Source organism: Acanthisitta chloris, unplaced genomic scaffold, assembly GCF_000695815.1.
Source record: "Acanthisitta chloris isolate BGI_N310 unplaced genomic scaffold, ASM69581v1 scaffold256, whole genome shotgun sequence".
NCBI lineage: Eukaryota > Metazoa > Chordata > Aves > Passeriformes > Acanthisittidae > Acanthisitta > Acanthisitta chloris.
Window position 1 is genome coordinate 21062 of NW_008676267.1, and position 13183 is coordinate 34244.

A 13183-nucleotide genomic window follows, 5' to 3' on the forward strand; every position below is an offset into this window, starting at 1 on the left:
CTTCATTTCCAAGAGAGTACCTGATTTAAGCGGCATCACACCTTTTCTAAGCAGCTTCCACTGTTCTAGACAGACATTAACACCCTGCAGATTTGGCACACTTAAAAGTCCTCTTCTGAACAAGCATAAGCCATTCTGCTTCACAAGGAACTGCTAATGCATACAAACACTAAACACAAACATCAAGTGAGGATAAACCTTCTCACAGTACTCACTTCCAATCACGAGATATAAAATACTGGAGCTCCAGGAGCCTGTGCTCACAGTCCTCTACCATCTTCTCAGTATACAAGTGCTCCATCAGGCAAGACAGAATCCTGCAAACAGAAGAAAAAAGGCCCCACACTGTTACGATCATGCTGAACTCCTCTAACAGCTGGTGTTGCCAAATCAGTCTTTCCAATGAACCATAGATAAAATGTTCAAACACAGAGAAGATCTCTTCCTTCAAAAAGATTACATCTAACCCAACCATGCATCAGATTTGTATTCTCCTAACTTCCATTGTTTTAGTTATCTCAGCAAGTCTGATATAGAACAAAACCACAAGGAGTACTCTACAGAGAACTTGGCTCAGGAGGCAATATATTATCAGAACTAAGGACAAAGGAGACACCTGTCTCTGCAGTATGGGTGTACTTGCCTGGTCTTTCTGGACTTATTACTTTGTGATATTGCTAAAGACTTAAGTAGAGAAATGAGCACATCAAATATTACAAATTTAATCTAAGTGCCTGAGATAGCAACATCCTTCATCTCTCTTATAAGAATGCCTAAACCAGCCCTCACATAAAATTACCTACCTGCTTGTACAGCAAGAATGGAGACAGCTCAGTTCACACCTCCAACCCTGGATGAATTGCTAGTTTGGAGTCTCTAATTTCTGGACAGGTTTTAGTCTCTCTATTGGTCAGCCACACACCCCTTATGGATGCCCAAGAGAAAAACACAAAAAATCAGGTCTGAGAGGCACCTACATGGGGTCCCCAGAGCGTATGTGCTTGCAGGCTGTCTGTATCACGGACTCACAGGCCTCGTTCAGTGCTCGGTCGATGCGATAGTCTGCACCAGGGTCGGTTTCTTGAATCAGTGTTTGAAGCTGGAAGAAAGAAATTGTGGATAGAAAAACGTTAATGACCTAAATGAGAGCACTTGCAACCTCTCAGTGTTGCAATTCTATGCCAGGAACAACACTACCATGTATGACCTCTGCTCCACAGTGTTTTATTTTAAGTGCTTGTGCTGCCAATTCAATTGCCAGATGTGAGAGTCCAGCACTGCTGAACCCTCATTACTGAATTAGCCCAGGAACATTGGATGAGATCAGTTGAACACTAAAGGTCAACTGTACCACTGATACACCAGTTTACAGAACAGAACTGGTAAAATTTGCATGCTGTATTTTTGATCCATCTTAAGATTGGTGGCAACTTCATCCCATACAGCTGGTGACACCAAACATGCAAATTTGTCTTATTTTCATGAAGAATATTTATAAGTGAACCCAAACCTATGTTTAAATACCAACTGTCTAACTACAAACAAAGCTTAAGACAGGCTTTTAATTGCCTTGAGAGGATGCAAAAGTTTTAGTGAAATACAGCATCAATTGCCTGTTCTGCTGCCCCACAAGGTAGCATGTCCTCAGGGATGCCTGCTCAAGCTTTTACAGTTCATACTGTATTTACCTATGACAACAGGAAGTATTTACAAGTCATAAAGGATTGCTGGGATATCAGGAGTTCAGACTGGCACATCTGATCTCTAAAATTCTTTAAAGTTTTTGTTTTCATCTCACACTATGACTTCTCTTTGTGAAACAGTTATCCTGACAAAAGCTTCAGAAAAAAATAAATTCTCTCTTATCATAAGAAAATATCATTTAGCATGTTTAGCACTAAGTTTCAAAATCAGATCCAGACACAATCCATGGCATCTGACCATAAATCTGGGAGGTGTCTGCTGGGCCAGGGGAAGGGAATTTGGGTAAATCTCAATTAATCTGTAGTTCTGGGGACAAGGGTAGCTTCTGGACCATAACTCAGCCCAGGATCCCCACACTCCACTTAATTTCCCAGCAAGCTGTGAAATGCCAAAGAGTGATGGAGGGCAAACTAGTATCATCATTCAACAGGCAAACATTCTGAGCTGACAAATTTGGAGGAAATAAAGGGCGTTTGCTTAGAAGCCAACTGCACACCAACATCAAATGGTCTATGCTGTTAACATCTTGACACTTACTTAATGATTTTTGTCACCGGCCCCCAGCCCAACTAAATCAAAAGTACAGTCACAATTTTATCCTCCAGCTTTCAAAGTGTGCACCTATACACTATCCAGGAAATTCTCATAGGCAAAGCCCTAACATCACGAAACACAGAAGAAAAAAGCATCAGAGAACTGAAGAATACACAAGCTAGTGCTATTTATCCAATAGGAAACTTCTAATCATGAGGACAGTCCACAGACTGCCTGGGAGGAACACAGGATTTCCTGCAGCTTGCCCTTAATTATGCCTAGTCTCAGCTTCTAAGGGATGCAGGCAGCTTGGAAGAGAGCTGCCTATGAAAAATTCTTGGGATATTCTCACCAAAAAAATAATTATAATAAAAATGAAACATTTTATACAACTCTGACCTCTGACAGTGGACAAACAGAAGCTAACACATGATCTAGTTCATAACAAGGAGCTGCACCTTAATGAGCAAAAGTAAGAAGTGATGTGCTCCTTACAAACTTTGTAAAAGTCAACTACAATGAGGAGAAAAATATGGTGGTTCTGCTGATGAAGACACACACACACACAGAGCCTGCATGGATGGGCAATACTCTGCATGTAAAATTCTGGGATTGCTTCATGTCAGATGTTTACATATAAAAAAGGTTCAAGTATGATTAGTGGAATTACTCCCCCAAGGACAAATGGGTGAAAAGAAGCTCAAACCCAATCCTTTCTTACAAACACAGATTAAATAGCTGGCCAGTGCACTATGTTGGCAGGATTCTTCCTCAGGTCTCAGTTTAACTAGTATTTTTGTTGCTATCAAGTGCAAGAGGCCAAAGCACACTGAGTACAAGAATTCAAAAGCATCAAAGCACTCCTAGTCCCTCCATCCTGCACCACTGCAGAATTCCCAGGCTCAATTCTCAACCACATGCAAGATGTGTGAGAGTAAGCCAGCTGCCCTGACTGCAGGGAAGAAGAAATAATTTGGCACCAGTGATAAAAGTGAAGGTTTTATGAGATTTTCCTGCCTCCCACAACAAACCCTTGCAGCTAAAAAGCAGCTGCATGAACTTTACAATCGTCTGAACTTTTATCCTCATATGGACCTAAATTAACAATGAACTATCAAATTATTAGCTGTATTAGATACTGAAAGCAAAAATGTACATCCTTTAGCAGGGATTACAGTTTTACACACTCAAGGGACCGAACAGGAGAAAACCCAAAGATGAGACCATGGCAACACAGAAGCCACATATTTGAAAAACAATTTGTCCACAGCTCTAGTATAAAATACTGCTTCCACTAAGCACCACCACAGGTGCTGGACACTGCCAGGACAGCTACAGACCTTTGAAGGGCTGATGCTCATAACTGCAACACATCTATCTGCTGCCTGATGACCTACAGCACTGCAGACCTACCCTCTCTGTGTGCAGAAACCCTCAACCGACAGCTGGACAAGGTACACACACCCAGGAGTGCCTTTTTTAACTTGGAGTCAATCATGGATGTTGCACAGAAAGCCATTGTTCCTCTACCATTCACACAGCTTTGGTATTTTTGGCAAGTTCACTGATCCAAACTGAGACAAAAAGCCCACACAGCTCCAGGCATTTGGGTCTAGATGTGCTTCCTGCACAACAGCACACAGTTAAGTATGAGAACAGACTTGTAGCAAGATCATTTTGGTTGAGGTGTCTCATAGGAAATGGAACTTCTCAGATCAAGACACTGGGGTTTGAGAATGCATTTCCTTGGCAGTTTTAAATACAAAGAATCACTCATATTCCACCTGCAGGAAAGGGTACAAGCAGATGCTCCTGCAGGAAAATGAAATCATGGAGGTTCTTTGGTAATGTTTTGTGTTTTGGGATTTTTTTATGTTGCTTTTGGCAGATGGGCAAACATCTTCCTTTCATAAAGCAAGCAGAATCAGAGAAAACATTCACAGACAGGACAGTAAGTAAAACCAGAACCAAATTAGGTAATTCCCGTTCCAGTTTCCTCAGACAAACTCTCTAGGCAGGTGTGTCTGGTCCTAGAGCTTCTATAAGGAAGAATTTCAGGACAAGACTTACTGCTTTGAGTTAGCCAAGAAACCAAGGTGCTGCATTAGTATTACCTAATGATGCTGCCAAAAGCAAGGGGACACGAGTTTTTGACTGTATATAAAAGAAAGTGTCTGAGGATGGGCCCAAAGCATCACAACCAGCTTTGCTGGGACCACCCCAGGGCAACCACGATATTCCCCTCTGCTTCTGCAGGTAAAAAAGTAGAGGTGCCACAGAGCAGCAGTTCCACCATCAACAGCCACATCAAAGGTCAAACTGAGATCATTAGCACCATGTTTCTGAAAGAACTGCCCAAGGACATCAGAAAGCAAGAAACAACATTAACCAGCTCTAGTCCAGCTGGACTTGGTCTGAAGTCCCATGGAACAAGAACTAGCCAGGAAGCAAGCCAGCAGGATGTGGCTGAAGCAGCCATCCTATCTCCACGAGGGGCTACTGAAGTCATAAACTGATAGGAGTTCTCAACAAACTTACACTACAGACAAAAATAATAATGATTAAAAAAATAAAATCAGTCCATGATGCAAGTCTGTTGGAAACAGCTGTCGGGAACCCTGACACAGGCCAGTCTTTGCTCCATGAATGAACTTACAGAAGCAACACTTCCGAGACCATCCCCACGTGTCAAAGACTGAGCTGCACTGACACGTGGCAACCAAGAAGCTGAGATATCAGCTTCAGATAAGCATCAGCAGAACCATGCATCAAAAGTGCTCTCTGACTACCCAAAATGTACCGAAGTGACTCCAGCTTACTCTGAAGGGGATGGATTTCTAACTTGTTTTCTGTAGGGCCTGTCACAAGGGCCAACCTCATATGACAGGGAGTTTGAGTATCTTGCACAACTTGCATAGTATCTGGAACTGTTTCAGACAATATTCTCTTTCTTGCAAAGACAATTTACCTACCATAGCAGGTAAAAGCAGGAAGCTCATTCTAACACAGTATATCAAGACAGAACAAAACCACTGACAACTGAGACAACCCTTACCATTCAAATATGAAAAACAACACCGATAAATTATTCAGTACCTCAAAAAGTTGTAGGCAGATATATAACAGCACCATGCCAGTCTTCAGGGACTCAGAACACTGGAATGCTGATCCTATTCTTGTAATCATCTATTGTCCATAAAAATATAGACAAGCTAATGATATTTTATGAAATCAATACTTAATTTGCTCCTGCTGCCTTTTGCCTAGAGAACAGAACACTTTAACTTGCAGGGGAGACATGGACAAGCCATACTACTGCATCAACTTACTGTACAAAGATAAAGCAGTAGCTTAAGTATAAGAGAACTGGAGAACTGACAGCCACTTCTCTCCAGAAGTCTGAAATCTCCTATCACTTTTGGGGTCTCCTGTCTTGACTTACGACTTGTTCTGAACATGCACTTCATGATCTGGAAGTTATTCCCAAAACGAACTGATCTTACAACAATTTGCAAATAATCAAGTCCTGAGGTAGCAGATTCAATTTCATATTTAAACAGAAGCAAATACTCAGTTTCCCACACAAAGGCTGCAAAGCACAAGTCACGTACTACAGCTCCCTGCAGAAATGACTCAAACTGTACAGCTGCTGCACCAATACACCTGGTATTTATGCAGAAATAAGTGTCATCATGAAAGCACCCTCTGCCTTACAACAACTTAACAGATATTAATTTATCTGTGAAAATATACATCAATGGCATCATTTGGGGCTCAGGTTTGGAGCTACATTTATACTGAAAATATATGGCACAGTGGTTATGTATATTGTAGGAAGTCAAGAGCACACATCTCCCCAAATTCCTACATCAGCAGTAACATTCCCTTGCCATTTTTGTGACTTTTCCAGACTCATGGGCCATTAAAAGCAAGTACTGAGTACAAAAATGTAACACCATATTAAAAAGCACTAATCAGCTTGAACTAAAATGAAATTATTGTTTTTAATTTAAAGAAACCACAAGCAGGATGCATCTGGGCCAAAATGGAGTTTAAAAAAGGCAGAAAAATTGCCCCATTTTACAAAGGTACTTTGAAGAAAATTTCCTTCAGTGGCTGTAACAGCAGCAATGTGCAGCAGCCTGTGGCACCTCCCTGTCCCTGAAGTTCCATTTCCATCATTTAAGCTGAATGAAATAACAAAAATTAAATAAAACTGAGTGGGAAGGTGCTTTGAAAAGATTTTGTGCATTTCCAAGGACAGGGCATAGTGGGAAAAGGGAAGGAGAGGGGGGGAAAAGGAAGAGTGAATGTTTTAAAATTACAAAAAGCAAGTTTCCCTATATCTTGCACCCAGGAGAGAATTCCATTACTTGAAAGCTGTTGGAGAAGAACTACGGGAGATGCAGTACAAAATCCAGAGCAAAACAATCCAAAATAAATTTTTTGAGGGGAAAAACACCACCATTACTAATCTGCTGCTAGATATCAAGTTATACTTCACGCCAGGACAATTACACCACTGCTTCCAGCACTCCCTGGGACCCGGCAGAGCCAGGCTACCTTCAGCACAACCTCCACCACAAGGCAAAACCTTAACAGGCAAATCAGTGCTTCTACCAACTGAGCAACCTTGGAGTGAAGTGATAGAAAAGCATCTTACTGCCTGCTGACAGTTCAGCCCCAAGTTTCCCTTCTCGCCCCGGACCACTTTCATCAGGCAGTGCAGGGTGCGACCCTTCCGGTGCAGGCCCGAGCAGTGGTGCTCGATCTCCCCTCGGCAGCTCAGGATGATTTCTGGGCTCAGGGAGAAGTCTTCCATCAGCATGCGCCGGTAATCCAACATTTCACCCTGGCACTCACTGCTCACTTGTCGACCTGAGCCAAGAGAAGATGATGTGATTTAGTTTCAATGCTTAGCAGAGCCTTTCTTGACCTATGCAACCATCATGTTGGAAGAACAGGGATGATGTCCACACTCTGACCAGCACCAGACTGCAGCAAATGTGCTGGAGCAGACACACTGGGGATTAAACCAGTGGTTGCAGTAGCTCCTGTCATTTAAATGAACCTGTAAAATACAGCCAAGTCTATGGATTTAACATGGTTTTTTAAAAGGGGATTCCTGAAAGATTAAGAGAATCTTATTTTGGATTTCACATTACAGGGGCTGCTTTTGAAGAACAGCCGAAAGCTCTCAGTGGGTCTGCAGCTCTGTAGCACGTCAGTTTCTCTCTGTAGGCTCAAGGGCTCATTTTTGCACTGTATAAGTTACCTCTGGTAATTCAGCAGCTTGGTATGTAACTGGAGGAGGAATCTGTCTGCACAGCAGGTTAAACACCTTCTCTGAGGAATAGGTTTTCTAGAGCAATAGCACATACACGCTCACGAAACCAAAAATCAGACTAGAACAAGAGTATGTATCGAGTGTCCAACAAATCACTGCAGCTGTGCAGAAATCCAGCTGCAGCAAAGGCTTAGATCTGCTGTAAGCTTTCCTGCAGTCCTCATGTAGACAATTTAGGTTTGGGGGTTTTTTTAATCAAAAGCACCATATTGGCTTTTTTGCTACACCCTCCCCCTAGGCCCCATCACAACCAACTCATACATGCACAACATCCCATGGAAAGAAGGATCTACACCACAACAGAGGCTCCCAGGCACTGGAACACAGACACGTGGAACTGTGTGGAATAATTAGTGTTCCTCCTGGGCAATGCTTTGTACTCGAGATGCTGCAGAACCTGTTCCACTGTGGAAGTGGAGGTTAATAACCAAACAGCAGTTTTCTGCATGTAATTCAGAGAAGCACCTGTCTTACTGCAGGGTGAAGGAAAATAGGAAATCTCACAACTTTACCACAACCAGGACACATCATTTCCACATCAATCAGAAGCAATGAGTTATTCAAACACACAAATGCAGAGCTTGTTTATGGAGTTATGGTGCCTTTCCCTCTCATGCCAGAGGCACTGCAGCATGCAGACCTGCTGCTCACTCCAAAACCACCCAAGCTGCACGCCAAGGGGACAAACAACCAGTTCTACAGTGCAGATCTAATGGATGTAACATGTCATTTTATGTGTTATGGCAATTTTACAGAGAGCCCTTAGCGTGGTCCTGCTGCACTGGGCCTTCTAACGCCTTCGAGACAGCAGCTGATGTTAGGACACCTCCAGCTTACACTTAAATGAACAAAAATAATAGCCTCATATTTACCTTCCTTCTATACAGGAAAAGAAAATAGAGAAATTAGGCCATTTACCCAAGCTAGTGAACTGCAAGGAAAGACATTATTTACAACAGGCAGAGGACCAAGTATCTCTGGTTTTCCCTGGGTTAGAATAAACAGGTTCTCTCTTCTGTGTTTTAACCTTGTAGCATATTTAATGCTTACTACACAAAGGAAGGAAAGAACTGCTTGAAATCACAGTGAATAGAAGGATTTGCAACTACACATGAGCAGCCCAAGTGGGATTTGCTGTTTTGCATTTTAAACTTCTTGCCTACACAATAGGAGTCAGCAGCAGAGCTTTACTCAGCTATTCTGATCGTCAAAACAATAGTGATTAAAGCACCATGATGAGGAAATTTGTCTCTGAACCAAAGTTTGGAAAAAGGTACTTGGAGAAGGGGACTGTAAACACATGTTCAAGCTGAAGGCCACGCAGAAACTTTTAAGATTAAGGCCCCAACAAGTCTCAAATTCCACTTACCTCTGTGCACAGCAGACTCCAAGCACATGAGCAGATAGGAAAGCCGAGCTTCCCGAGACCGGGGCAGGTTCTCCACGTTACACCGATACTTCTTCAGGTCACTTTTACAGGACTTGGCCAGTGAGTAACTGACTTTGTAGTCTTGGGCAATCAGCTTCTGGCGGGTTGTCAGCGCATCACGGCACTGTGGGAGACACAATGGGATGGAGGAATGAGCTCCTACATGCTGGTGGCAGAGAGCTAGATTTGCTGCTGCTAAGTTTACAAGCTGCATTTTGAAAAACAACTGATGCTTTAAAATTCATGTGCTTGAGCTGGACTGCAGCTAAATGTCATTTGTCTCATAGAAACCACACAGTTAACAATGCCCACCGAGGTCAACAGATCAAGGGGTTCAGAGGCAGCAGCTTTCTGCAGAGCACTTCTCAAAACTGCACATTCATCCAGCTTTGTGTGAAGAGTCATGGCTGAGAGCGTGACTCATTCTCGGTAACCAGGATCAGTTGCTGACATTTATCCCGGCTGTGGTCCATGCTCACCCCATGCCCTCAAGAAACAACATTTTCCAGTCGCATTTACAAAATAGTGTGCTCCTTGGATTTGTTCTGCAACTTGCTAAGCAGATGACAGCAGATAAAAGAGTCTAACCGTGGGAATTTCTAGCCATTTTCTGCCACTAGTGAGGCTCACAAGGATGCACTGTGGCCAGACCAAACTGCAACAGCTGCGAGAACAACCCATCAAATTTCATTCAAAAAAGGGCCTGTAAAAATACAGCTATGCTTCATAGCTTTTGGGTTGAATTATATGAAAACTAAATCTGAGGGTGGCAGGTAATTCAGAATAACTCGAGCCAAGTTGTCCATTCTTGGCCTATTTGAAGGGAAGGAAAACAATACCCGTGTAGGGTAGGGAGAGGAGGGAGCAACCTCAGCATAAGGAACAGAAAAGCCCTAGAGACTTCTCTCCCCTTCCATAGATCAGTTTTATTACTTTTACCCCCTCCTTCTTACCATACTCATTTGAGGACCTGGAAAGCTCTACTCCAAAATACTCCAAATCCCTCTTTCAAGCTCCTGTGCCATGACTGGAACTTCAGGACTGGACAAACTTACAGTTCTGACACAGGGAGATACAGGCTCACAGACACCTCATTCCCCTGAAGCAGGGAAAGGCTGGGTAGAGCCAGGGAGCCAGTTTTGGATTACACAAAGCAAGCCACCCACCAGGCAGCTCTTGCTGGCTGCATGTGTATGCATGTGTATGCAGCAGCCATAAATCACGGCAAGGAGGGACTTTCTCCTGGGTAACAGCTTTTACAAAGCTAGTGACTTTGCAGATAGTCCAACCTTGGCAGCTACAAGAGCAAGAACTACATTTAGTGCTCCTCCTGCTCTGCAAACTGCATCCTCAGAGCATCCACCCCTCTCTCCCTACCAAATCATCTGCTACAGCTTTGTCTAACCTCTCAACATCTTACATTCATACCTTTGACAGCTGATCATGGAAAACACCCCTCAAAAACCACCACTGCCCCTGTATAACTGAAAACACATTAAGCAAAAGCAGCAGTTCATTTCAGTAAAGTGCTTCTACAAAATGAAGCTTTTTTTCAAGCCCTCAGAGATCACTGTCTCAGTTTTGAATTTGTTAATTGGAACCAAGCTGTCAAACACCTAATGCATTTAAAGAACGGAAATTAATCTGATCCCTCCAGGCCTCTGAATCAGGCTCCTTCAGCGGAGCTTCTCTGAGGAAAGGTTTACAGATATCCATCTCATATCCTTTCAGACAGATGATATAATTCCATACAATCCCAAACACTATGGTGCTGCTTCCAAAATCACTGAAGGCATTGCTGCCTTCCCCAAAAACCTACACCAATACAAACCCTTCTCCAGACTGGCTTTCCAGAACAACTTTTTTTGCTGCTGTTGAAAACCACATCTTCAAGAAAATTGTAAGGAAAGTTTAGTAACTGAGCTGTGTGTCTTTCCCACAGAAAGTGCTGCTTGAAAACAGCCTTTAAAACAAAAGTGAAACAAACTCAGCTTCCTGTGCTGAGGCATTCAGGAATTTTGTTTCTGACCTGTACATTAGGACAGCATTTAACCAAGGCTCACCCCAGCATGGTGAGGCTTCTACTTTAAACACTCAATCACAGTACTACCACTTGAGCTCCATGTCTGCCTTCCCAAATTACCCACCCAAAAGCTTTGATTTAGCTAAATCCTTAACTTTAAAGGCTGAAACTTGAAACACCGAAATATCAAAGTAAAAGCATTTGTTAAAGCAGCTGATTATTCAGCCACGTAGATGACGGATTTTCCTCAACACTGGAAAAGAATAATGCAGCCTGGAATGATCTGATGATCTCTGCAGTAAGGATTTGTCTCACTAGGATACGTACCTTTTCACTCATTGATTCTTCAAACTTGTGATTAAAGAGGCACTTGTAGACTCGGCCTTCCCCAGCCTGAGTCTGTGAAAGAGAACAGTAACATTCACCGTTAAAGAGAAGACTTGTAATGCCTAACAAGGAGAATGAACTACACCTAGAGAAATTATTTTTTAAACTAGAAATACATTAGAGTTATTATTTCCAATGACAGCAGTAGCTTCTGTACAATAAAAATCTTTTACGTTTTATTGCGTTTTAAAAAATCTGGTCGTGTTCATCACCCTTTTAGTGCAAAGACTCAGCTGACACAAGCTAATTCAGACAGAACAAAGCAACTTTCCAGCTCACTGCTCCATGGAAAAGGAGTGCTGCAAGTAACGTCAGACCAGGCTTACCCCGTGCAACAGCTTACAGCTGTAGAAAGGAGCAGCCACTTATTGTCACTGCCTCCCCCCCCACTCCCTGTCACACCTGCTCTGATGCCCATTAAACCATTTATGCCAATTCAGCTCATTAACCCACTGGAAATAATGCTTGTTTGTTGGGTGAGTGAATTTAATACCCGATTTATTGCAAAATGACAGCTACAACGTGTCTATTTTCAGCACTATACAACCTCGCTCAGGCTCCAGTCTACCACTGCATTCCTTCTTTCAGTAGGGTTTTGGTATTTTTAATGGATTACTGTGGAGAGAAAGCAAGAGGAAAGTACTCACATTTTCACAAAATCGCTCTCTATCATCTCGGCATGCGAAGTAGAGATGCCGATCCAAGTGGAAATCATCTGAAGAGAGTTCAGCTACACGAAGAATTGCTTTCTTACACTGATCTGAAACCTGAATTCGAGGATCATTCTCCTCTGCCTCCTTTACCAGGCCTTTTTCCAAGCATGCCACCACCTCTCCTTGTGAGTGAGCATCCTGTGTGAGAAGAACAAGACAACATTTGTAACCAAGCACATACATAATCAAGTGATCTGGCTAAGTACCACATAAATTAAGCTACAAACTGGCTACACACAGACTTACAAAAGGTCAGCCTAAACGGCACTTACGTTCGGAGGAGGCAACAGTTAATACCTGAACTAAACCACACACTTTATATATCACCATCCTGCTGATGGTCACCATGAAATCCCTCCCCTCCAATGATCTGGTTTGTTTTAATGGGACTTAATGAGATTATCACTACTTAGTCACACTGCTCAGAGCAGTTTACCAAAACAGCCAAATTATCTTTAATCTCACATAGCTCTCTTGGCACCATGGCAACAGCATCACATTAAGAACATACTAGGGGAGAGAAAAAAATTCATAGTTCTGCCATGCTGAGACAAGCCCTCAGTTTGGGTGGTGAAAATTCATGATGCTAAAAAGGCCACAAAGGAGCTTTGACCAACACAGGCTTCTCAATGGTAATTCCTCCATTAAGAGAATTAAAAAAAAAAAAATAAATCAAAGCATTCAAGAGTTGATGAAGCCTTGGACAAAACATTTCTGGCCCAATGCTGTACTCCTCATTTGCTGTCTTGCAGGCCTGGAAACAACTCTGGACTATGAGCAATGACTGCAAATAAATACAGAGCCTGTGCTTTGTTTGAAAGCCTGGAACAGGCAAGGTGAAGCTCAGCAAAGCTCCATTTAATTTTTTACATCCTTTTTAGATTAGCTAGTTTGCAGTACTTCAGCTGATAGTACACTGCACATTACCACACATACACTGCTGTACTACAATACTGAATCAATAAAGACTGAGCTGAATGTCACCGTCTCTTCTCATTTAGACTCAATTCCCCTCTGTGTCCAGTACTTCTGTGAAACTAGGGAAA

The 13183-nt window shown here is 42.6% G+C and overlaps 1 protein-coding gene across 1 annotated transcript in view; it reads right to left on the reverse strand.

Annotated features, from left to right (window-relative positions):
- Window positions 1-13183, reverse strand: part of GLG1 (golgi glycoprotein 1) — a 40972-nt gene that overhangs the window by 15610 nt on the left and 12179 nt on the right. The window contains exons 6-11 of the mRNA XM_009076048.1: window positions 12072-12275; window positions 11365-11436; window positions 8955-9138; window positions 6902-7116; window positions 978-1099; window positions 216-317 (exon numbers count right to left, since the gene is read on the reverse strand). Coding sequence (XP_009074296.1) covers window positions 216-317; window positions 978-1099; window positions 6902-7116; window positions 8955-9138; window positions 11365-11436; window positions 12072-12275 — 899 coding nt within the window. The remainder of the gene's footprint in view (window positions 1-215; window positions 318-977; window positions 1100-6901; window positions 7117-8954; window positions 9139-11364; window positions 11437-12071; window positions 12276-13183) is intronic.